Source organism: Erpetoichthys calabaricus, chromosome 1 (genome assembly GCF_900747795.2).
Source record: "Erpetoichthys calabaricus chromosome 1, fErpCal1.3, whole genome shotgun sequence".
Taxonomy (NCBI): domain Eukaryota; kingdom Metazoa; phylum Chordata; class Cladistia; order Polypteriformes; family Polypteridae; genus Erpetoichthys; species Erpetoichthys calabaricus.
In genome coordinates, this window is record NC_041394.2 from 146,556,144 (window position 1) to 146,581,105 (window position 24,962).

Genomic DNA, 24,962 nt, shown 5'->3' on the forward strand with positions numbered 1-24,962 from the left:
GTAAGCCACTAGTGGAAATGGAAGAAGCCCTGCATCTCACTTTTAGATTCATCATGGAAATGAAAGGATCAATTCAGTTCAGGGCCATGGTAGACTCCACAGATTATCAAAACATTAGCTTTCAAGGCAGGAATCAACACTGGATGAGACATCAGTGCATTACAGAGCACATTTACACACACACACACACACACACACACACACACACACACACACACACTTACTCACCACAACCTGGTGAAAACACAAATAGATGGAGGAAAGAACATGGCACTTTGTAGTAAAACCCTTGTACATAGAGACAGTAGCACTAAGTCATTGTGCCATTGTCCTGCCCTGCTGCTATTATCTCTATTGTAGCCACTATAAAAGCATTCATAAACTTTGAGCCAACCTGAAAATCTGTATATCCAAGACTTATAGCTTACCAGTCCTCAGGGCTTGAGCATGTATCAGCAGAAAATTCCATCTTTGTAGCACTTTTTGTGAAGAAGTTCTTTTGTATTTTTTCCCGAGTCTGCCTTTTGGCAAATAGAAGCAATAAGAGAATAGATATCATCTCAGTGGGTGGGCTCACTTCTGTCTGAACCTCAAGACATTTAGAGGGAGAGCATGAGAAAGAGATACCTTTAACATATCCTGCTCCAAAAATACAGTACAACTAAATATTTAAAGTAAGGACATGGGAAGCACTCTTCAGGTAGAATATTACCACCCCATCTGTTTTTATAATTTTAATACTAAATACTGTATTTGACCATTAATAGGATCTGTCCACATGTAGTTAAGGAAATGTTAGCTGCCTTTAGTGCTGTGCAAGGCAACCTTGTGATTGATCTTGCTGGAGTGTCGGATTGATATAAAATACTTACAGTGAAATAATGGATAGTTTAAAATGTGTTTATAAAAGGCTGTTTTATTCCCAATGTGTACATTACTTCCATGTGTGGGGCCCTGTTCCTGTTCAAAGGCAGGCAAAAATTTAAGAACCTACTAACCTAACAAAGATTTGTTTATGAGGGGAGATCATTCAGTCCAAAGTTAGTAGCTACCTGATTCAAGTACTTCACATCCTTATCTTTATAAAGATAACAGAATATTCCTAACAGATTATTTGACCCATTGCTTCTTACTGAACTCTCATTTCTTTCTGATTAAAGACGTGCCTTTAGCTTACTGTCTTACTTAGATACTGTTGCCCTAAGTTTCCATTGGCATCCTCAAGTGCATATCTTGATGCTGAACTGGAAGTAAACTTCTGAAATTACTTGACCTGGCAAGTGTCTTGATTTTGAGCCTGCAAAGTTAGATAAACACTTCAACCCTTTTACTTGTCTTTAGGACCCTTCACACTAACTCTCCAACCCACCCTGTCTTTCACCTTAGGTTGCTGCTTCATGTTGTATGAAAGCAAACCCTTGGAGATGAAAGATGCTCAGCACTAGTGTGACAAGTACAGTCATTTATCATGAATGTTTAAATTCCATTTACACCTGCATGGTTTTGTCTGCCGTTAATTGAATTGTAGTTGCTAGCAATAAGTGGTGCAAAGACAAAAACTTTTGAGCATTTATATTAAACTCTTACGAAATATGGCCTCCACAGCTCCAGTGTTTGCAGCTCATGTGTCTTCTTTGGACGCCCATACACTAGGGCTTTAACACTTCAGTAGTGAGTCAATTGAGATCCATTCAGTTTCAATGGTGACTAAAATTAACCCTAGACACTCCATCTCCTCGGACAACATCTGTTTGGAGCTCAAAGAGATTTATATTGACTACTTCACCCTCAACTCTCATACAGTTTTATAATATGCATTGGTTTGTGAACAACTATGGCTATAAAGGAAAAGGCTGATACTTATGAAGAAAATTATTCTTGATTTTAAATACCCAAAACAATTTATATATAGTAGTAGCAAAACAGGTGAAATATTATAGTCATGTTTTGCTCATGTATACAAGATGAAAAAGATTAAGCGGTGAGACTTCCGATTAATTTGAATGATAATGTAAAATTTAAACAGTTGAGATGCGTATACTGTAGTATATGAAGGATCCATAATGCCCTGTTCATGTAACTCTTCAATTATTCTAAATTGCTACAAAGATTTTGGTTTCCCTAATCCTGAATAAAAAAAGGTTATAGTGAAAGGTAGACTTGATTTGAGTCTTAGTGTGAAGGTTCCTATGGACAGGTAAAAGGGTTGGAGTCTTTCATCCGATTTTGCTGGCTCGAAATCATGACAACTGAAATCCTCAGACATGACTCAATGTATGTTATGGAAAAAGTGTTTTTAAAGTTCAGTAACTTTCTATTGTTAAAAAAAAAAAAAAAAAAAAAACTTAATATAACATCAAAAGTAACTTTCAAAAGGTAATCATTCTTCTTTAATTCACATTACCTCACAACAAAACCTCGCAATAATTAACAATGCTATTGTTATTAAACCTCAGCTGTGAGAATAATAGACAAATTAATTGTTGAGGAATAGCTTTCATCCATCCTCTTACCTGTTTAATGAAATTGCACAGTCATGGGAAGCTGGAGCTTATCAGTAGTAAAGCAAAAATCAGTTCTGGGGAATAGCTTGGCAGACATTTTAAAATGTTGCAGCAACTGTATGTGCATTACAATAAAGCAGAATAATTATCAAGTAAAGTAAGGCTAATGGGAAATTACTGGTACTGCTTGATGATTAATGAGGTTTAGGGATGCATGATAAATAGAGCACCATATCAGTATTGGCCTATAAAAATGTAAAATTAATTTGTATCTGATTCGATAGAAAGACTGTTTTCAATATATCTAGTGTAAAAGACCAGGCCCCAGGCACGGACAGACAGACACCGTATTTCTTAAAACACAAACGTTTTATTTTCTTCACCCGTGGGCGCACGTCTTCCCCGTGACCCACAGGCAATACACAGTCCCACAAAAGCACAATTATCACCACAGCAACAATCCTTTCTCCTTTTTACCACCACTCCTCCTCAAGCTTCGTCTCCTTCCTCCCAACTCTGACTCCCTGAGTGGTGGTGGCTGGCCCTTTTTATAGCTGAAGATTCGACCAGCCGGGCTGCAGACTCCATGCAGCTCCCTCTAGCGGCCATCCGAGCCCCCAACCAGGCTGTGGAGGACTCCATCTCCCATGGAGCCATGCGCCAGGTTGGGGAATCATCGTCTGCCAGGGAGGCTGCCACCAAGCGTCCCGGGGGAGGTATTGAACTGTCCATGGCTGCTCCCCCGGAACAGATGCAGCGGGGGCATCCCTGCCGGGCATGGGACCCGGCTGTCCATTACACTAGACTGATATAATAGTACATTACCACAGAAGCAGTGCTGTTCACTGAACACTATGTGGTTCCTAGTAACAACAAAATGACAGTAAAACAGTATGCAACACATGGATTCAGTGAAGGGCTGTATCAGCATGTATCTGCAATTGGTTGAAAGTCTGAATTAGTGTAAGTGCCTAATTTGGGGTGTTTATAAGAAAAGGAGGTAGAAATACATAATAAAGAAGAATAGTTGTGTTAAATATTTGAGTTATTAAAAATGCTTTAATATTAAATGTTTCAAGATTCAATATTCTTGATTGTAATAAACGTTTATTTCTTACCCTCTCATAAAGGTCCAACAGGGCTAGATCCCTAGTATAGGATCAAAAATCAAAAATAACATCATATTCATAACCACTGACCTTGAAATAGTCTAAAATGATAGCCCACATGACTATGTATGATATTTGTAATTTTTAATATTCTGGGAGTAGCTCTTAGAGGACTATGATCATTGGTAAAGAATCAAATAACAAAAATATGATCATATTCATGATCAGTAACCTTGAAATTGCAAAAAATGAAACTCTACAAAATTAAAATTAACTAAAAAAATTAACTAAATTACCAATACCCATTTTTTTTAAAGTTTTGTGAAAAGGAATAAATTTGACCCGTTATATCCCATTAGGAGGTGAACGCCTGGCGTCAGTTGATGTGGCGTATACGATTTAAAGTCCTTCTACTTATTTATGTTGAAGACTCCTATTGGTATGTGGATGTCATTTCCTGCGTAAAAGCTTGATGTATTGTATAATTAGAAATCAAGATGAGTCAAATGGTATATCATATGCGGGGGTTTCCGTGAGTCATGAGGTGCTGGACAAAAAAAAAAAAAAAAAGAACTGAATGTGATTCTCAAGCATTTATTAAAGGATAAGTTTGGTATTTTTCAAGTTGTTTCTTCACAAACGTGATGTATATTTATTTGCAATGCAAAATTGTGTTCTAAAATTAAGCACTTTCTATAAATAAAAAAAAATACATTACCCACATTGGCACTTTATAGTGGGGGTATGGCGCAAAGAGGAAAAGCTTAAAAACTTACCAAAAATGTCAATTTTTCAAGCCAAGACAGTTGTCAAGTTTTGAGCCACGTCTTCCAAGTTTCTGACAACTAAAGGGATCTGGAAGTAATAATTTTATTGCATATTCTTGGTACTATTTTTTTCTCATTCTTTTTACATAAATACGGAAGTAATTCAAAACAAAACCAACCACGTGGCCCAAAATATTTATTGTAATGTTGGTTTTTTGGGAGGAAACTACATACTGTGGATGTGAAAGGTTGTTAAGAAAGACTAAGTATGAGCTATCACACACAACTAGTCTTCATTTAAAATGGCCAAATCTAATAATATGATTTTTTTTGTTCAGAAATAGCATGTATAAAATATTTTACAATGTGTGCGTAATCACAAGACGTGGATCAATACTTGACAATTGTCTTAGCTTGAAAAATGGATGTATTTGGTAAATTTTTAAGCTTTCCCTCCGTGCCCCATAAGCATTCAATGTAAAGCACCAGTGCATGCCAAAAAAGGGAAAATAAGTTTAGAAATACGTTATGTCTTTTAATCTTCTTGTCTTTTTTTTGCTTAATTAAGCAAATAACATCCATCCATCCATCCATTTTCCAACCCGCTGAATCCGAACACAGGGTCAAGCAAATAACAATACTGGTAATACTGGTAATAATACTTAAGCAAATAATAGAACATCATTCATCTAAATGGTACTATTGTGTCAAGTTCACTGACTGTGGGGAAAACCCTCTGTTTTCTGCATCACAGTTTGCTGTATCATTGTCAGTTTACGTGTTGTTTAAAAAAGTAAACACATTTGGACAAGACAAACAAAAATCCATTATGACTGCAGTACACCATGTTGCCATTTGAAACAAACAAGAAATAACAAAGATAAAGATTTAGAGAGATGTTATTTTTATTTGATTTGTTCCTGTTTATGCCCTTCTCAGATATACATGTCAATACAGTGTTGGGAATAAGAGTAAAAAATTGCATTAGGATACCTCATGTGAAATTAAAATAAATCCAGTTAAGGAATTAACATCATCATAAGAACAATTGTCAAAATTAAGCTTCATGGAATTGTGGAAATGATAACACCATTGGCTTTGTCACCCTGCTGTTAAGAAGACAAACAGGCTTTACAAAACAACAACCATGTAATGACAGTGACTGTGTCCCTGTGCAAGTGCCCACCCACACTGCCTTCAGTTAGGCCAGTACATATTCAGCTACACAGTATTGGATCAACACTCACATATGAGCAGTATTATTATCAAATCATACTGCAGCTAGAACAGACAAAATGACAACATGATACAGAGAGAACATCTATGAAGATGGGTAAAAACATTGAAAAACCAGGAGGAAAATAAATTATTTCATCACTGTTTATGCACCTAACTACTACTTTATTCATGAGTTGAACTCAAGGTGAGGTGATTTCAGAGATAATTTGCCTTTCTCTTGGTTTTTAAATGTTTAATGAATTTTTTATCTGCGGTTTTCATACATGTTTTTTGTAATAATTGTGCCTGTTCTAGTGTAATTTAAAAATGTACAAGGAAAATATAAAATATTTACAACATTTAATAGGTATATGTAATCATTGCAAACAAAACCTTATTCTGAAGGTTTTTTATGCTGTTTGCATATAAAATGTAAAGAAATAGTAAATAAATTTGTGTAGTATTACTGGAATTAGCATATCGTGAACATCAGGTTAATTGTCAATTGGGTTAATTGACAAATCTAAATTTATCTTGTATTAGTGCGTGTGGGTGTAAGCTTAAGTACTGTATACCTTATTTTTATTTGTTTCCCCATTATATTGGTTATGTCAGGCACCATTATATTGTGTACTGGCTGCTATAACACTATGTTCCTAGGCACACAAAATCATGCACTGTGTGGCATGTGACATGGCATGACAGCCACTTTTTTGAGATTGAATCACATGTTTCAAGGCATCCAAACTTTGTAATAAAGGAAAAACTCCACTTGAAAAATTAGTTTTAAAAGCACTCAACATCTTTATCCGCTGAATTAGTTTGTTTGTCTCAGATCTTTTGTGTTTTGATTCTTTCCTTAGTCTTTCCTCAGTCTGTCTACTCTCATCAGTTGGTCCTTAACCTGTTGGTCCTGTGTATTTCGTAATTAGCTGCAACATACTTGATTTGTTGGCACAGCACCTGAAGGTACCATTTAAGGTCTGTTTTAGTTGCAGAGTTGCAGAATGGGTATGTAGCTTGTGCATGCTTAAAGGGTAAATACAGAATACACAAAAATATCCAAAAGCATTTGTATTTAAACAAACAAAAAACTCTACATAATGATTACAGGGGTGCATGTTCAGTATTAGGTCAGCTCAACTAATCTCTCTCTCACTCTCAATTTAATATTTTTTCTGCTTCTTCTTCTTATTACTCATACTGACCAATGTTTTCATACCATTTTCTTCATAGCTCACAGTGCTATCCGGGGGTTAATTAACAAGTGTTTCCCGAAACCCTTTGTAACTAAAGACATACTTAATCTCATTTGTAAATTAACAAGTGATAAGACCTACTCATTATTTTTAACATTGTTCTTTTTTTGGACATTTGCCTGTGACTCTATCACAGAGACACAGAGGTCACTGTAAGTGAAACCCAAAAACACACTGATGCTCTTATTTGGACAACATTATAATAATAATAATCATAATAATAATAATAATAATAGGTTGATATTGTAATAAAATAAAAAAATTATAACTTAGGTTATAAATGAACACGGGCGGCACGGTGGCGCAGTGGGTAGCGCTGCTGCCTCGCAGTTGGGACACCTGGGGACCTGGGTTCGATTCCCGGGTCCTCCCTGCGTGGAGTTTGCATGTTCTCCCCGTGTCTGCGTGGGTTTCCTCCGGGCGCTCCGGTTTCCTCCCACAGTCCAAAGACATGCAGGTTGGGTGGATTGGCGATTCTAAATTGGCCCTAGTGTGTGCTTGGTGTGTGGGTGTGTTTGTGTGTGTCCTGCGGTGGGTTGGCACCCTGCCCAGGATTGGTTCCCTGCCTTGTGCCCTGTGTTGGCTGGGATTGGCTCCAGCAGACCCCCGTGACCCTGTGTTCGGATTCAGCGGGTTGGAAAATGGATGGATGGATGAACACAGAAGGGGCTCTTTTTAGCTTTGATGAGTTAATTCGAAACTCTGTTTGTAATCAGTCACATCCTTTAAAGTTGGAAAGCAAAACACCCCTTAGTGCCAGTAATGACAATGGCAGCTGTCCAGAAAAGTGTGCATCTCAACCACAGATGCCATTTGAAACAGCATCGGTAAGAAAGCCAAAAGCTTGGTCTTTTCCAGGCAGATATCTCCTTGGATCATCTCAGTAATCAACAATTAATAATAACACAGGTTGCAAAGGGGTAAAATAAAATAAAGTAAAATAATAACCTTCCCTGGTCGGGTACTAAACAAATAGGAAAGAGGAACACATCAGAATGTTGCCCTCAGCCCCACTGTACACCTTCTGAGATATACATTTCTACACCACCAGTGGATTCCTGCAGATCATTGGTGATGCACATGGCCTCAGCAAAGCTACTGCATCCAAGTCTGTGCATACAGTGACCAGGGGCCTCATGTATAAACGGTGTGTACGCACAAAAATGTTGCGTAAGAACATTTCCACGTTCAGATCACGATGTATAAAACCTAAACTTGGAGTAAAGCCACGCACATTTCCATGGTAGCTCATGCCCAGTTGTACGCAAGTTCTGCGCTCGGTTTTGCAGACTGGCGGCACCCAGCGTTGAAGCAGTGCTACTGTTCCTGGGTAACGTTACCCTTTCTTTTTTAGATCCATATCCCTGACGCAGCTTTATAAATACACTGAGATTAACCGCATATTGTTTATTAGTTTAATGCATCTGATTGTAATTAACCTGTAACAATATAATGGTCCACAGAATGGTCAAACTATTCTAAATACAATAGCGTTGTTACTCTCACTGCACCTTCTTCTTATTCTTTCAGCTGCTCCCGTTAGGGGTTGCCACATCGGATCATCTTTTTCCATATTACTCTCACTGCACCACTCGATATCACTGTATCTGAGTGTGAATCACAGTTGTACAGCAGCTGATCGGAAAGAGAATTATCAGTATACAGCATCAAGCACACACTGCCTCAGCCATGCTGTCTATAAAACTTCTCTCACACGGGAAACACTTCAGAGCCTTTCCTCGCGGTTCAGAAACAGTTTCATCCCAAGAACTCTAAACGCACTCAATCAGTCCATCAAGTGCTCTTTGTAGAACTGTTTGTACTTATAAGTACAATTACCTCACTGTAAACTTGCGATACAGTGATAATATTGCACAACCTTATCCACTTTATAAAGTGCATATTTACATATGATGATGGTATCATTTTTAAGATGAAATGCAGCAAAATATGTTTATTATATTATACAGATAAAACTTTAATTTTTAATTTCATTTAAATAATCTATATTGTTAATAATTAAACATGTGATGACACAGTGCTGCAGCGCTAGCAAGCCACTGGCGCTCCGTTCACAGATTGTTCCTGCCTCGCGCTGTATTCTTGCTGGTGCTGGAAGGATTGATGAATAGAATAATTAAACATGTACAACAAAGATATTTCAATGTTCCTTAAAAGTTTTGAAGAATCGGCATTCTAAGCTTACAGATGGCGTAACATCTGTTACAGAGCTGATTGTATGGCAATTGGGTATTTGGAGAAAGGAAAGTAAGGACAGGAATTGGAGGTTAGTATGTTTGAGAGAGACAGTACTGCTTCAATAAAGTATTTCATCAGAGGTCGCGCACGGTGCAGTAAGCATCTTGCGTGAGACATGAACAATCACTGCACCACCGTGTTCCCATGTTTAATAACATGTTTTAACTCCTATCATCATGAAAATATTATGATGTATACTTCTCAGTATTTTAATTATTCAGAGAGCTGTAATATCACGAATGTAATGGATTCTGTGTCCTGTTTGAGGAAGAGAAAGCCCGGAAGCACGTAGTGATTCACATACGGTACATAGAGCACATAGAAGATCAAATACAAAACAAAGCTTTTAACGTGCTACTTTAGTTACGATGGGATTTGAGAAACTAGAAAATTAAACAATTTTAAGATGAAGTTTATGATGTTCTACTTTAATGACAAAATAAACTACGTGATTATAGTGGAAGTTTCGAGATTAAAGTTGACATTTCGTGCTTTTTTCCCACTGTGTGCCTTTTTTTTTTCTCTGTACCCTAATAAGCTTTCATTTAACACTCAGACGGTGGGCCATGACTTGCCTTTTCACGGCGACTTTGATATCTGACAACTTTCGGGCACTGTGTGACTTTGTGAACTTGAGCTTTCAAGTTTCTCTGACACGCTATGTCACTCGATCAACTTCCTTTTGTTGTTTACACCACTGTTTAAACAAACAATATAGTAAGTTTTTCCTTGCCTCCACTTGGTTTTCACTGAATGTCTTCAATTTCCCCCATGTTTTTGCCATTTTCTTTTCACAGAACACTGAGCTTAAGGGCTGTTTATATTGATTTGCATATTTAAAGAGACATAATTCTGGGAGGAGTTGGGGTGGGGCAGCAGGCGCGTGCACGTGCGTTAATTTTCACGCTGACCGGGATTTATGTAGCGGAAGAACGTGGAAGCTGGCGTTCGCACAGATGTATGCATCTGGATTTTTTTGTGCATAAGCACAGTTCCACTTTTGTGCTTACATCATGTTATAGTGCGAATTCTATGCACGGTGTTATGCATGAGGCCCCAGAGTACTGTTGCACCACGTACTACAAAGATGAGAGAGAAACAGTATTTCGATTCTCCTGTATGTTCTGCACATATAGTGAATTGACAATAAAAGGCTATTTGATTTGATGTGATTTGATCCAACAAAACTTGAGGTTGTGGGTTTAAATGCCACTACTGAAACTGTGTGACCATGAGCAAGTCACTTCACCAGCCTGTGGTCCATTTGGAAAAACAAAATAAATGTAATCAATTGTATCTCAAATTTTGTAAGTTACCTTGGAGTAAAGTGTAATCGAAATAATAATAATAATAATAATAGTAATAATGAGTGCTTGGCATGACTCTAAAATGGGTTTTCAAACCACTGCCGGCATACCTCACATTGTAGATGCAGTGGGTACAATGCTCATCCCTATTTGCACTCCCTGCCTTTCGAATCTCATCCATTCTTATTGTAATAGGTTCTCATTGTTAAATGTCCAGGTGATATGCAACCAACCATAAGGAACTTTTTATGTACCGTGTGGCCAAGTGGCCCTGAGAGTACACATGATGAATATATCTGGACCAACTCTGGAGTGTGTCAGATAGCAAAGGATAGTGCATTTGCTGGTGACCGGTTACTGGGAAGCAAATGGGTGTCCTCTTTGCACATACCTTGTAACTCCAGTGATGAATCACCAAACCGTGACTGAGGAGAGGTAACACTGCACACAAAAGTACACACTAGGTATGTTGAAGATGTGATTCTGTTGCCCGTACAGATCTTTGGCAGCTCCTTCAAACCTGCAAAACAACATTTCTTTATTTATTTTCTTTCTTTATTTTGTGTGCACATGTGTCTGTTTAATTTGTACATGTCTGGTGTGACAATATAACATATGTTTGACCATTTAAAATACATGGGATCTATGTTCTTGTTATCAACAGTCTGCTTTTCTGATGTGGATGCTGGGGAGGAGCCCAACAAAGAAGTACTTTATACTTGTTCATTAGATGTCGAATCACAAAAGGCTTCAGAAACTCTTTATCTACAGTATGTTGCTCATTGTCTCGTTTGTTATTCACTAAGATTGGTCATTTTCTGGAAATGCACTTCTGGTCTGCAAATTTTTATACTAAATATTTTAATAAATTTTTATCATTCTTTTAGGAATGGTGGATCTGATATCACTGTGTTTCTGCTGTTTCTGGAACAACATCACAGTTGTTGGTTTTGGACAGTCAATCATCTGCAACCAATTAGCTTTGAACTCAGCCTCTTACATCATGAAGGAGGGGCTTTATGCTCAAAGGCATCTTATAAATTCAAATAAGGACACATTTTTATATGAAAGCTTCAAAGATTTTGCATGTTTTTTTTAATGAGAAAAGGACAGAATAAGTCTGGTGACATTAGAAATACAGAAGAAACACAGTTTTAGATATACATACATTTTACACAGAAAACATGTGCTGATTAATTCATCAATACATATTCTTCACTTTTAATGCATTTTAGAATTTCAACTAACGCAATGAATTAAGAATTACTCTCTCCTAAACTTATTTCTACATGAAACCCAATTATTATTTATTTCAGAAAGCAAAATTGATTATTACAGGGAACAAGGATTTGACCAACTTCAGCTTCTTATTAACTGATATTCTGTTGGGTTTTTTTTTCTCAGAAAGTGGAGCCCTCTGGAGAAAAGAGACCAAGAGGAAGGCCCCGGAAATGGGTGAGTACTGCATTTTACTTGTTCTTTACCTCTTGTTTGATTGTATCTTAGAACATTTTCATTTTCAACATGTCTAGGAGTATTTCCTTTATTTTTACTGGCATTCTCAAGAATAGTATCCCAGCCAGGATTGCTTGAACCCCCCACCTCCCACCCCCATGAACAATTCTGTTCTATTCTTTGCTCCTGTCAAAAATTTCACCACCTTAGGAAACATTATCTTGGCCAAGAGAGCCTAGTTTTTTGTTGTAGTTTTTGCTTTATTAGCTACATGGTTTGTGCACAAAGTAGCATTAGCCCCTGGTAATTTTGGCTATCGAAGTATGCTGTGACAGACGCAAAAGCATAACTAAGAGTAGCCCAGGGGAAATGTTGTTTATGTATAAATTTGGGAAAAAAAGTGCTGGGCTCACAGGCCTTCGTTATATATGCTGTACACATTTGGGATTTTATGGACTTTAAAATCATTCTTTCCATTTTCCTTGTTTGATTAGCTAACATCTAAAGCCTCGTCCACACTTGTGTGTTTTTCATTTAAAAAAACAGACATTTGCCTCCATTTTAGCCTTTTATTCACAGTATCCCAGCATTTTCAACCAATGAAAACGTTCTCCAGACCAGGAGACTTTTAAAATGCCAGCATAATGTTTCAGTGTGGACAAGCAAAAATGGAGATTTCTGAAAACGCTGACTCCATCCTGTTCTGGTTGGTTTGTGTTTATTACCTGGCTCTTTCCCAGTTGAATCCTGCTCATTACAATGTTTCATCCCCTGATTTATCACCCTTTGCAGAAAAAAAAAAAACGTATTCCAAGATAGAGGGCATAGTGGAGGCACTTTCCATGGCGCTTGTTGTGTTTCTTATATGCATCCATCTAAATTGTGTTTTGTGTGATTTTTAGAAATCATGGTCAAGTGACTAATCACACTGTGTGATAGAGCTGACAGTCCTATATGTGCTCAGATCGCACAAGCACATTCGCTGAGATTGACATGACAGAAATTCTTTTGGTTGTCCGGCAGTGCAGTCATGAGAGGCAATCGGGTATCACAGCCCCTCTCATACTGCACATGAAATGACAGCTAATGAAGCCGAAATGTGAAAATGCTACTGTGGACAGAGATTGTTTTTGTTTAAAAACTCTGTTTTTAAATGAAAAATAATAGTGTGGATGTAGCCTTAAGTTATCTCAGCAAATATAACAAAATGTTTACATCGGCAACATTAGCAATGCATTCCCTGCTCTCAGGTATGCTACATTATCTAGTTATGTCATCGCATGGCACTGCTCAAATGAAGACTTTGTGTTTGGGTAATCTCTGAATTTTTAAGTTTGCTGATTTTCACATACATTGAAATATCTTTGCTAAAGTTACTCTGTTGCTGCGGTTGTCAGCTGTATTCACATTATCTATCAATAATAATCAAAATAGTGTTGTTGTTGAAGTCGATACTGTATGTGTAAGCATACCTTGTGCGATTAGAATGGCATACCTCATTATTGTACATGCTGATGGTTGTACCAACATCAAGTCTGCTTAACATTTTGCGGTTCAGAAAACAAACTAAGTTACAATTTTACTCATAAAAGAATGGATGGTGATGCCAAATAATGGCTAAAATAATTTAAATTAAAATAATTAAAAATTATTAATTTTTTATTAATTAATTAAAATTATGTAAAGTTAGTCAGAGAAAGGTTAGACCTATGGCATTTTTTTATTAGAAAGCCATGGCTATAACATATGTAATACTATTATTTATATATTACCATGAGGTGGTATCCCATTCGACAACATTTGAAGCTGCTGGAGAACTCCAGGCAGAGACAAACTTTAAATAATGACGCTCATTCAGCCCTAGGAGAATGTGTTCCCTCAGCTTTTCAGTTGCTTTTATACCCTTTCCTTGTGCCCCTTGTCCCTTATCTAGTGTGCATTAGTGAATAAATGTAGACCCTAGTTAATCCTTTCCCCTGCCACTGTATTTTGATTTGACTGAGCTTTGGCTGTGTTGTGAAATGTTTGCTAGGAGCTAACACTAACATAACTGTTATCAGCACGGGAAAAGCTGCCTAACACAGAAGTAATCTGGATGCTGGCTTTCATTGGTTTGGCAGTAACATTTATCAGCTCCTATCTGACACACTTGACTGATCCCACGAGGTGAAAGCACACAGAGTTGAAAGTGTTTGAAAAATGCTTGTTTTTGAGTCGCTTGTTGTTCTATGTTAACAATGACATGTGTTTTATTTATTCCAGAATACTACTCAATTAATTTCTTTTTATATAGTTCAGTTGGCACTTGACGTTTAAATTTTAACAAACCACCTTTCAATAATATAGTATACTGTAGAGGGGTTACAAGCTGTGATCAGAATTTCATGCAGTAGGGGTGCTCTGTGTGTTATTTTTGGTCCCTGGTTGTTTATGGTCAGAGTACCTAGCAGTTGCCTGCCCCCTTTTAAAATGCTTTGAGTTTGGGAGAACCTTGGAACAACCAGAGAGAGCTCTAAATGTAATTTCTCAGGTCTTCTTTATGACATCCAGGATTCCCAGAAGTAATTCCTTGAAAGCACCAGGGAGGAGTTAAAAGCCTGTTCTGGCAAAAGTTCATCTGCTCCAGAGAAAGAAAATAAGGCTAGAGTATTGCTCCCAACCTCTCGCCTCTCTCACTCTCACATTAATCTGCATCCAGCCCTGCAAGCAGGTCCTCTAACTTACAGGGAAAACTTGGGGCTTGGTGGCAGGATTGGCACACCAGACACTGTAAAAAAACCTGGTTCGGTGTGTGGTGGGTGCAGTTCATGCTCTTTCTTGTAACATTAAATAATTATTGCCACATCCTATTACTCATAGGGGCCAGTGGCAAAATTCAGTTTCATCCTTGAATTTTTCAAACTGTATTTAACTCATGTAGCACTGTTTGAAATGGTATCATTATAAGTGATTTACATGAACAAGTTGTAGACACCATTATTTTTCATAATAATATTCTGCACTGTTTACCAAAATTGACATTTTCATTCCTAGTCACTTTTTATTTATTATGGCTTTTTAATAATGTACAGTTATCCTAACTGTTTTTATGCTCAGTAACTTGTAAAGTTTAGCATTCACACAGTTTTATACAGAGCAGTGAGGCTATACAACATACTCAGTAACTTAATCATATTAGTTCAAAATTGGAAATTCAGGAACTTGTCCAAAAATTTAAGTTATTTAAATGTAAGCCGATCTACAATCTTTAGCTGCAGTTCCTACAGAAAGATATGTCGTTTATTTATATTGTTCAGATCATACCTGTGAGCCATCAGGTGACAATAATGCATTTGCTTTTCCAATTAGTTGACCAAAATTAGATTTACTGCCAGTGAGATGGTTCCATTTCAGCACACTGGAATTTAAACAGAGAAATACGTACCCAGCTCTGTAGAAATAAATCCACGTTGTTCTTTCTTAGCCTAACCATCTCAGATTGCTTTTGAGATTTGGATTAGTCACATGGCTTGATTAAGATCTTTAAGCTGAAGATAAGAACTGGAAACTCAATATGCTGGAGTCGTTGATGTTTGCCAGGTTTGGCTTTAGTGCTTCAAAGTTGCAGCAGACAGTGCTGGCTAGGAAGTTGCTTGCTGTTCTAATGAATGATTTATCTGTTTTAGACTGATTACATTATCAGAGACCACACAAAAGGTCTTGCAGAGACCCTGACTTTCCAAACAGCAGAGCAGACAAAGCGAGGAATGCCCCAAATCTCAGAGGCACAGGGGACTATGAGGGGAGGAAAAAAATGAAGGAAGCCAACAATATGAAATCACAATGCTTTGCTTTACTTTACACATGAAAAAAAATCCATAATGCATCTTTTGTACAAATGTGATTTGCCGTCTTTTTGATTAAACAGAAATTAAGGAAGGCGTAATTTTAAAAAGAGATTGAGTTAAGTTTAAAATTTTAAATGGTATTGACAGTTTTTAGATTTGCAAAATGGAATTTCCTTTTTGAAAATACAGTAGAGCTATTAGTCATTGCCATGCTGATATTTGCTAAATTTCCTCTGTGATCTTCATTATGTCTGCTTAGAGTACAAAATGGCTTGAGTCCACTGATTGACGAAGGTGACTTTGAGCAACATCAGAAACAGCAGATCAGTCACTGGAGTGGACAGCAAGATTTATAAATAAAAAAGGTTACTCTTTGCTGTATTTGAAAGATTGCCTCTTACTTTTGACAATATTAATTACATTGTTGCATTGTGAAATAAATCTGGGGTTTTGAGATCCTTGGATGGAGTGTTTAATTTTTTAACTGTTTACATTTGTTCTGGTGGCAGCATTTTGAGCTCTGTTTTATGTAGGGGTCAGTGGCATTTGGTAACTGTCATGGCATGGCCATAGTCATCTTCTTTAAGGTTACTATGCCGATTGCCATTAACGTGGCATCTTTGTGTCTTCATATCCAGCATATATAAAATGGAGGTGCACAGCTTCTAGCCTTCAAGCTTTTGGATTTTCAAATTAAAGCAAATGTTACATGTTGTATTAGTTAGGAGCAATTAATACAAGTTAATGTGATAAACGTTGCAATATTATTTTGACTATTGTCCTAGTTTAGTTCACCTAGCTTTGATTACTGGTTCTTTCTGTCTGTTTTGGTATTCTGACCACTGCCTGCTCTATTAGTATGTTGTTTTTGCCTATTTGCTAAAATTTTTCATCTGTAGGGGCTGTATTTATCAAGGATCTGAGAATTACTCCTAGGGACAGAACTAAAAGTCTAACATAAGAATGTGTCCTACCTCAGAGTAGGATATAAGAAGTTGCAGAGTGTTCTAGTCCCAGTCTCAGCAAGGAATAGGAGGCCACTCCTCAAAATGGATGACGTCATGATTTCAAGAACCCCTTGCTTCAAATTAACACTTGTGAAAATGTTTTGCAGTTTTTTGATACTAACACTAAGGCATCTCCACAAAAATAATAATAATTATATAATATAAATAATAATATTCAAAGTAGAAGAAGAAGGAAAACATAGTAAGTTAGCATACTGCATGTAATTGTTGCCACTTTGCAATACCATGAATAATGTTTGCAAAGAACACTGAGATGCAATGACTGAGACACACACACTGAATGAGAGTAAAGCCTGATAACAGATAACGTTTATTTAACAATGAATGATCCACAGCTGTAGTTTCAGAAGATTTACCCTTCAACTGTTACAGCCATGGGAAATGCCTCTTAATGTAACAGTTACTGAAACTACACATGGCTATTTCTGCACTGTTCCTGAAGTCATGTTCATACCATGATCATCTTCCAGACTCATGTGTTGTGCCTTTCTCTGTAATCCCCCTTTATTTTTCAGTTACTTAATACCCCGGGAGTCTCTGGCTATCTTCTTGAACCTTTTCGGGTTTGTGAGGTGTAAAGTGAATGTTCCAGGGGTTTGTGGAATGCAAAGCCTAGTGTACCTGAGTGACATTTCACTGTTAATCACCCATCCAGCCCCTCTTATCGTTGTGGTAATATGCTGCCTACTACAGTGCAGTTTACATCCATGATCAGTGGTGTGTATATACTGTGAAATATTTTGCGATTGGCGAATGTGTACTTTTGGAGCAATAATCTTTATGTGCATACCAGTTTGCATGAATGACGCTTGCTTTAACATTAACTCAAGTAGAGTGGTGGAGAAATGTATAAATCTGGGTATTACCACACACAGTGTATGGACATTCAAAGTTTGGTGCAAAATTTGAGAAATGCTTGGTTAAAATACTCAAATAATTCCTATTGCAAAGCTTCATTTTCCCTGTGGCCAAGAAGCATAATGTTACTGAATTCTTCATTTCAGCTGACAGTGCATGGCTTCTTGTAACGTACAAGAATATTACAATATTACGGATATTATTCCTTGTATTTCAGGTTGAGATCTTTTTATAAGTTCATTGTTGTCCAGTGTTTCCAAAACATTCAGCCTTTCCCTGAATATATTTGTTGATCTCTGCCTGAGTGCCATTTTTTGGCAGCTCCTAGCACGTTAAGAGAGCTCATGAGCTCTCCTAAATCCTGGTGAAGTTAGAAGTAGTTAACTCACCTAGGAAAACTGATACAAGACTTTTAGAGCAGGACCAAATTTGTGTCACTCTGAGATTTTTGAGCCAGTTAGGAGAATTTTCCTGCTCTGAGATACTTGATAAATATGGGCACTGCTCATTTTCTCTTTCTCTTGTTCTCTCTAACTCTCTAGATGCCTTACTCCACCTCCTCTGGTGCATGGCATAGTAACGGAATCATGCAAATATATATCAAAATTTTTGATATATTACCAGATCTGGAAGAGAGGGTGATGTTGTCTAGCAGCCACAATTATTTCAAATAACTAGAAAATTAATCATTTTAAACAATTCAGTGTAAATGTAATTAGCTGTGGGACTTAAGCTTAAAAAAACTCAGTCTTAGTATGCAGTTGTTGCAAATGTTTACAATTACACTTCAGTTCATTAAATGCACTATATTCATCCATCTGCTTTCCTAAACATTTTGTACATGATCTTGGAAAGTCAACACCTATTTTGAAAGCCAGTGGTGAAAAGTAGGAACCAGCCATGGCAACATACACTTACCCATTTTTACACTATACTGTATTAGTTTAGAATTAGCAATCAGACTGAGAGCTTGGGGTAAACAGAAATCCCAGGAAAACATCCAAATAAACTTACATTTTGATTAACACAAAAACTCCACATAAAAGGATTTTTACAAGAGCTTAAGTGTTATAATGCAGAAATGCTACCTTGCCATCATGCTTCCCTCAAAATATTGAATGTAAAGTGTAAATAAAGTAGACTATAATAAAAATAGTATACAGTAATCTGTGGATGGATCTTTTTTTGTAGGAGTTACTATGAGCCACCATATGCAATATAGTAAATAAAATTATGTGCTTTTGACCGTAACGTTTTGGGCACAGTCTTCATCACTGATTCAGGATTATATTTGATTTTATTCTTATTTTTTTATTCCATGGTCTATATTTTAAAGCCAACATTTTCAGATATAGTGCATCTTTTTTCTCCTAATTTATATACCCATGAAGATCCAAAGACTGTTACAGGAAATACCTCCTTCAAGGTGAGAGATCCTACCAATTATTATTTGGATTTGAATGTTTGCCATAGATTATCAGCTTCAGTGAAGAGTGGAGGGGAACTATTGAATTTGGGGAATTCTTTCATCCTGGTTTATGCCTTATTTTTCTCAAAGGATTATTAGAAACATTTAAAATTAAAACATATGAAGTGTTCGTGATATCGCTTAGATTAATGGGTGTCATTTCCATACAGTAATTACTATATGTATTTATTTAGTCATTCAAGATGGCATAGTTGGCTTGACCTGAGAAGGTGTCTCCGTAAAAGGAATACTCTATCCAAAAATTATTTTTATCTGTCTTACCCCATATTGTTTGTAGTAATAACTGTGAAATTTTTTTAATCTCATGTTTTCTTGGAGAACACACCAGAAACACTGATTTACCTAATCTATAAAGTCCCTTATGATTCGTTCATGATCATTATTGTAAGTTATGTAAGGCAATAATGATGCTTTCATTTGTGATGTAGTCTTTTTATACTTTTGATAACACATAAGCTGAGAAGGTAGGTTCCAAAGTATTTTCTGATAGTTACTGGCATGACCAGAAAGTGAGAAGAACTAATGAGTGGCTATGCTCTTTCTTTAAATTTTACCACATCTTTATGCTGTCATTATAACATCGCACTCCTCTATCACTGGGATCAGAGCAGTACAGTGAATGCTAGCTAGGAGTTGTTTGTATGAGGGTGGTGTTTTAGTATCACAAACTTATTACTGTATATTCTTAAATTGCCATGGTTATCAGGTTAAGTCCTGGGGGCCCACTGTGGCAACACAGTTTGTTATAGTCAGTTTCACAATCAGTGAGTCATTTTCCCTAAAACTGATCTCCTTGTTTACTTAGCCAGTGTTTTTCTCCTCTTATTCTGCATTCAGTAAAGAATGGCAGTTTTGATATTTATATCATAATAATTATTCTTTTGATTTTTGCCATAGCTTTAAATATTTAATTATCTTTTGTAATTTTTTCCATTAATCCATTTTTTCTGGTGTTTTCTCCCTAAATTGTATCCTAATAATAAAACTTGCTGATGAATAGGAGCAGGCACATGTAGCGGGTGAAGGCACTGAATGCTGAAAAGCCATAACTACTTCAGTGCATATTAGGGAGTAGTGGCTTAAAGTAATTAGAACACCTTGAAAAGCGGAATAAAAATTGTAATGATGATAATGATAAAAAATCTTAAAAAAACAGAATAAAAACAGTAAACTATCCCCATGTCACATACATTATTCCTTGATATTTTCCAATAAAATAATCAGCAATCCCAGCTTTGTCATTTCTAGATTGACACCAAATCACAGAATCTGGGAAATCACAGCCTAGTTAATTATGATAAGAGTTAAATTACAAAACAGAACCTGGCTAGGGATGAAAACCTGCAACCACAGTAATCTCCCAGCACTGAACTTGAGAACCACTGCCTTAATACATCAATGTTGAAGTTGGCGATGGTTGCAGCATGAGGGTACCCCAGATTTCTTTTAACAATATGATTGTGTGCTACTGCCTGTGTGGCTGTAGCACAAATCATGGTTCTGACAAAGCTGTTATGACACATTTAATTTTATCTTTGTGTGATTTAAAATACACTAGGTTTAGGTAGAATATTCACATTTTACCACCGTAGTTAAGGTTATAGGTTAAGCTGTATATAAACTAAATTTTCCTCTAATAAATATTCCTCTAAATATATATAACAATTTTTGAGGTTAAGCGATATCACCAGCCATACATCACAAATAAACAAGTATAATTTGGATTGTAAAGATGTTCTGAATTAATGAACAAAACATTCTTTGCAGTTTCTTACAACTAAATTGGAAATACTACGTTCATAAAATTGATACTGATGGACAGTTTTCTTTGTTTTTTTTGATAACCCTCATTCCAAAATCTGAAAATATTGGAAACACATACCTGATTGGAGGATTTCGATTGCAGTAGTCATCTTTCACATTAACACTTTTTTTAAATTAACTTTATATCCTCAGGTACCAGCAGACTTCTATTAAATGTTTACAATTATCATTCAAAGATATGCTATTGCATTTTCTGAAAGGAATCATTTTATAGAACTACCACTTTGACATGACTCTGCGTGTCTGAGTTTAACAAATGAGGTGTGGTCCATTACCATTGTTTATCGGGGTGGTTTGGCAAGTGAAATCGGTTTGATTTCAAAGGGGAACTCTTTTAATCAGCATAAATAGAATATCTGAATACATAATAGTTTTAGCCAAGGTGTAAAGCTGTGTTTGCCCCATTTGACAATTTGCCTTCTAAAAGTGACTTTTCTTGTTTAAAAAAACAGCTCACTTATTCTATAATACTAAAAATGACAAAATGATGATAAAAATGTGAGCTCATACTGTATACTCCTGGCAAAATAAACTGTACTTTGTTGTATTCTTGCTTAATAGAGCTTATAATTAAAATACATATTCTTCATGAGATCATATTCTATTACAGTACATATTAATAAGTTTAAGTAATATTGTGTTTGTTGCATTTTGCAGTTTTATTTTCTGGAGAACATCAAGTGCTACAACACATTGTTTCTAACTTTTTGACATTCTTAATACTTCAATTGACTGGAAGCATTACTTTTATTTTATTAATCAAAAAAAAAAACACATTCCCTTATTACATTGATATATTCATTGTTACGTTTATGTTTGTTTTAAATTATTTTCTTATATCCACGAGCTTGTTACTTACAATTTATATCTGAATATAGGTGTTTGCGGGTGTAGAACCCAAGTTTGGTGTCAGTTTTCTGATTGAAACTTGTTTTCAATTAGTTATATATATTTAATCTTTTTCCATTATGCCATATTTGCTTTGTCGGGCAATGCTATTTTGAGCATCAGTTGCTGTGGTGTTTAAGATCAGCAAAATATATGATAGATTCTTAATTATGACCTTCTGACTTATATATTTTTGAACTTCTTTTCTCCTGATCCACTCCATCATTCTAAAATCTGCCCAGTGCAAAACATTTATTTGTTGGTTTATATTATTCTCAATTGATTAAATCCACCTATGCATAAATCATACCATACTTAATCAATACATAAAATATCTGTTGACTCTTATCAAGGTTTGTTTTTGCATTTCTGTTCATCTAAAATAATTTTATACAAATACATAAAATTTAAAATGGATTAGGTACAGAGACACTATCAATTTAAATTTTCTATAGTCTCATCAGAATCACAGACAGTTGCAGCCACAATACAAAGATCTCTGGGTTAGTTTAATTAATCGAGCTGGTTACTCCTGGTTGTTGAGTTTGCTATTGTTGACTCATGCTTCACAGGAAAACAAACAGTATTGTAGGGAACTACCATGCAGTAGCACATAATTGTTTTCAATTGCTATAGAAAGTAAAAATGTCCAGGGTTTGATTTCTGTAATGGTCAATGTCAAGGAGTTTCTCCCAGTACTTCAGTTTCCTTCCACATTCCATAGACATGCATATTAGGTTAAATTGTAGACACGAATTAGCAAGTTTGTGAAGCACTGCTGTAACATCTATGGTGAGATTTTGCTTTTCCCTTAGTGGTGCAGGGAGAGGTTCCAGCTTCCCATGACCCTATGATGAACAAAGTGGCTTTCTAAAATGGATAGATGAGTGTTTTATTGTTTTTGTTATACCATATAATATCCATATATTTTGATAAGTATGATTACTATGACAATGTCAAAAATATAGTAATATTAATTCTAGGCTAAATCACCAACTATTATACAAGTATAAATGTATTTGGTTTTAACAAATAGTGTGGGGAAGCTCTAAACTGAAAAGTTAAAAGTTCTAACAACTGCCATTGTGGAATAAAATGAATTATGAGGGAAAAATTAATTTTATAGAACTGAATTTTATACAGCGAAATCCTTCACCATTTCCTCATATATGAAAAGGATTTGGTAAGGTTTTTGTTTTGTATTTTGCTAGAATGTTGCAGAGCAGAAACTGATTTTTACCAGAACAAGGGAAAACATTTTAGCAACTGTGAACCAAAGTTTGTTTAATTTTTAAAAAAGTTTTCCCATCATGCAGGAAGAGATGACCACAACATTTTTAACCATTTTTGCACTGCCTATGGGTTTTCTTCCAAATTTAAAGTGATATTTAATCTCACTATAAAGCCTCAGCATTACAAGGTTAATATTAACAATGAAGCTCATCTGTGCCATTCCAATAAAATCTTTCTAAATTTTTCAGGCTAAGAAGTGACTATGTAGGTATCTCACCTCACCTCACCACACATGGAACTGGATTTTATACCTATTTTTTGAACAGGTATTACTTAAGTTGTACTGAAACCAATATAAGAAATATCCCAAATATTAAGAAAAAAATAGAAAAATGGCTATAGATGCTAAAACAAATAGAGCAAACCATTAAACACAGTGTAAAGATACACAAGGAAAAATCAAAAATTATTGATTTTCATCATTGAAATAACAAATGAATTAAATTAAGTGTTCACCAAATATTTACAAATGAGGAAATAAATGGAATGCCCAAAGCAACTTCTGTGCTGAAAGATTTTAAGAGTTACAATACATTTTACAATTTATTTTTGTATAGCCCAAAATCACACAAGAAGTGCCACAATGGGCTTTAACAGGCCCTGCCTCTTGACACCTCCTCAGCCTTGACACTCTAAGAAGGAAAAACTCCCAAAAAAAAACTTAGTAGGGAACAAAATGGAAGAAACCTTGTTTCCCCTTTCCAGTTAGGTTGGGCGTGCAGTGGGTGTCAAAGAGAAGGAGGTCAGTATAATACAATACATGGGACAAAACACAAGTAATCCTCAATACAGTATAACAGTACCACATACTTCAACATACACAGTTGTCACACTTACTTCAAGCTTTAGGTTCTTTAAACAGCAACAAAATCCTTTGGCCTAATTTTATCAGTAGTACAAGAAAATAAAAAAATTCTAGACTATTAATAACATATTTTCTCAGAATAACTTAGATGAGAAAAGTCCCTTTGACATTAGTCACTCTGGTTCACAAAAAAAATATATATATAGATAGATCCTCAACCACGAAATCTCAACTCTATAAAGTGAAAAATAATTCAGACAATTTTAAGATGTAGACTGACAAACAAATATGCTAAACATTATTAATCAGTCAATTAGAGAAGAAAACAAAAGGAAGCTAATTCTAAAGTTAGAGATCCCAGGCATCAAAGGGTATTTAAGAAATTTGTTTCTGAGTTGAATATTGTTAAGGTTATGAAGTGTAGGAGAATATGGCATATGAGGTGAGTTCATAAGTTATCTGTGCTTGAACATATAACCCTGACTGATTTACATTAATGACATAATGAGTAAACTTGTGAAATCTGGAGATGATAACAAAACTGAACAAACGGCAAATATGGAAGAGGCATCAAAAGACGTTCTCTTGAGAATTGCAGCTTAATGCAGATAAGTGCAAAATGATAAATAAAAGCAAAGAGAACATCATTCATAAATACAAGTTGGGCTACACTTAAAGAATGCAAATTCTAAAGGGATTTTAGAAGTTTATGTTGACACATTATTCTTATCATCAAGGCAATGTGCGAGACCAGTTAAAAGGAAAAAAAGTGTCTATTAGCTGTTGGATTCAAAGTAAGGGTTGTTAAGCTCAAACTCCATAATGTACTGGTTAGATCTCTTTAAGACTATGCAGAATTGTGGTACAACCATGTGTATCCTAGGACTAAGGCTGCATCCTACTCTGTCAGGTTAAAAGAACTTTAAACAGTTTAGTTGTGGTCAATATTGTGATGTGGGAACTGAAGCCAGGCCATTGAGATTCTCAAATGCATTGATAAGGATGATCCAACAAAATGATTTCAATGAAATGCTCATGGCAATTTGCAACTAACTGCTGTGGTGTGCATAGC

At 35.9% G+C, this 24,962-nt stretch overlaps 1 protein-coding gene across 1 annotated transcript in view; it reads left to right on the forward strand.

The window, feature by feature from the left end:
• The window catches only part of hmga2 (high mobility group AT-hook 2), a 188,043-nt gene that overhangs the window by 31,619 nt on the left and 131,462 nt on the right, over positions 1 to 24,962 (forward strand). The window contains exon 3 of the mRNA XM_028807034.2: positions 11,828 to 11,878. Within this exon, the coding sequence (XP_028662867.1) occupies positions 11,828 to 11,878 (51 nt within the window). The remainder of the gene's footprint in view (positions 1 to 11,827; positions 11,879 to 24,962) is intronic.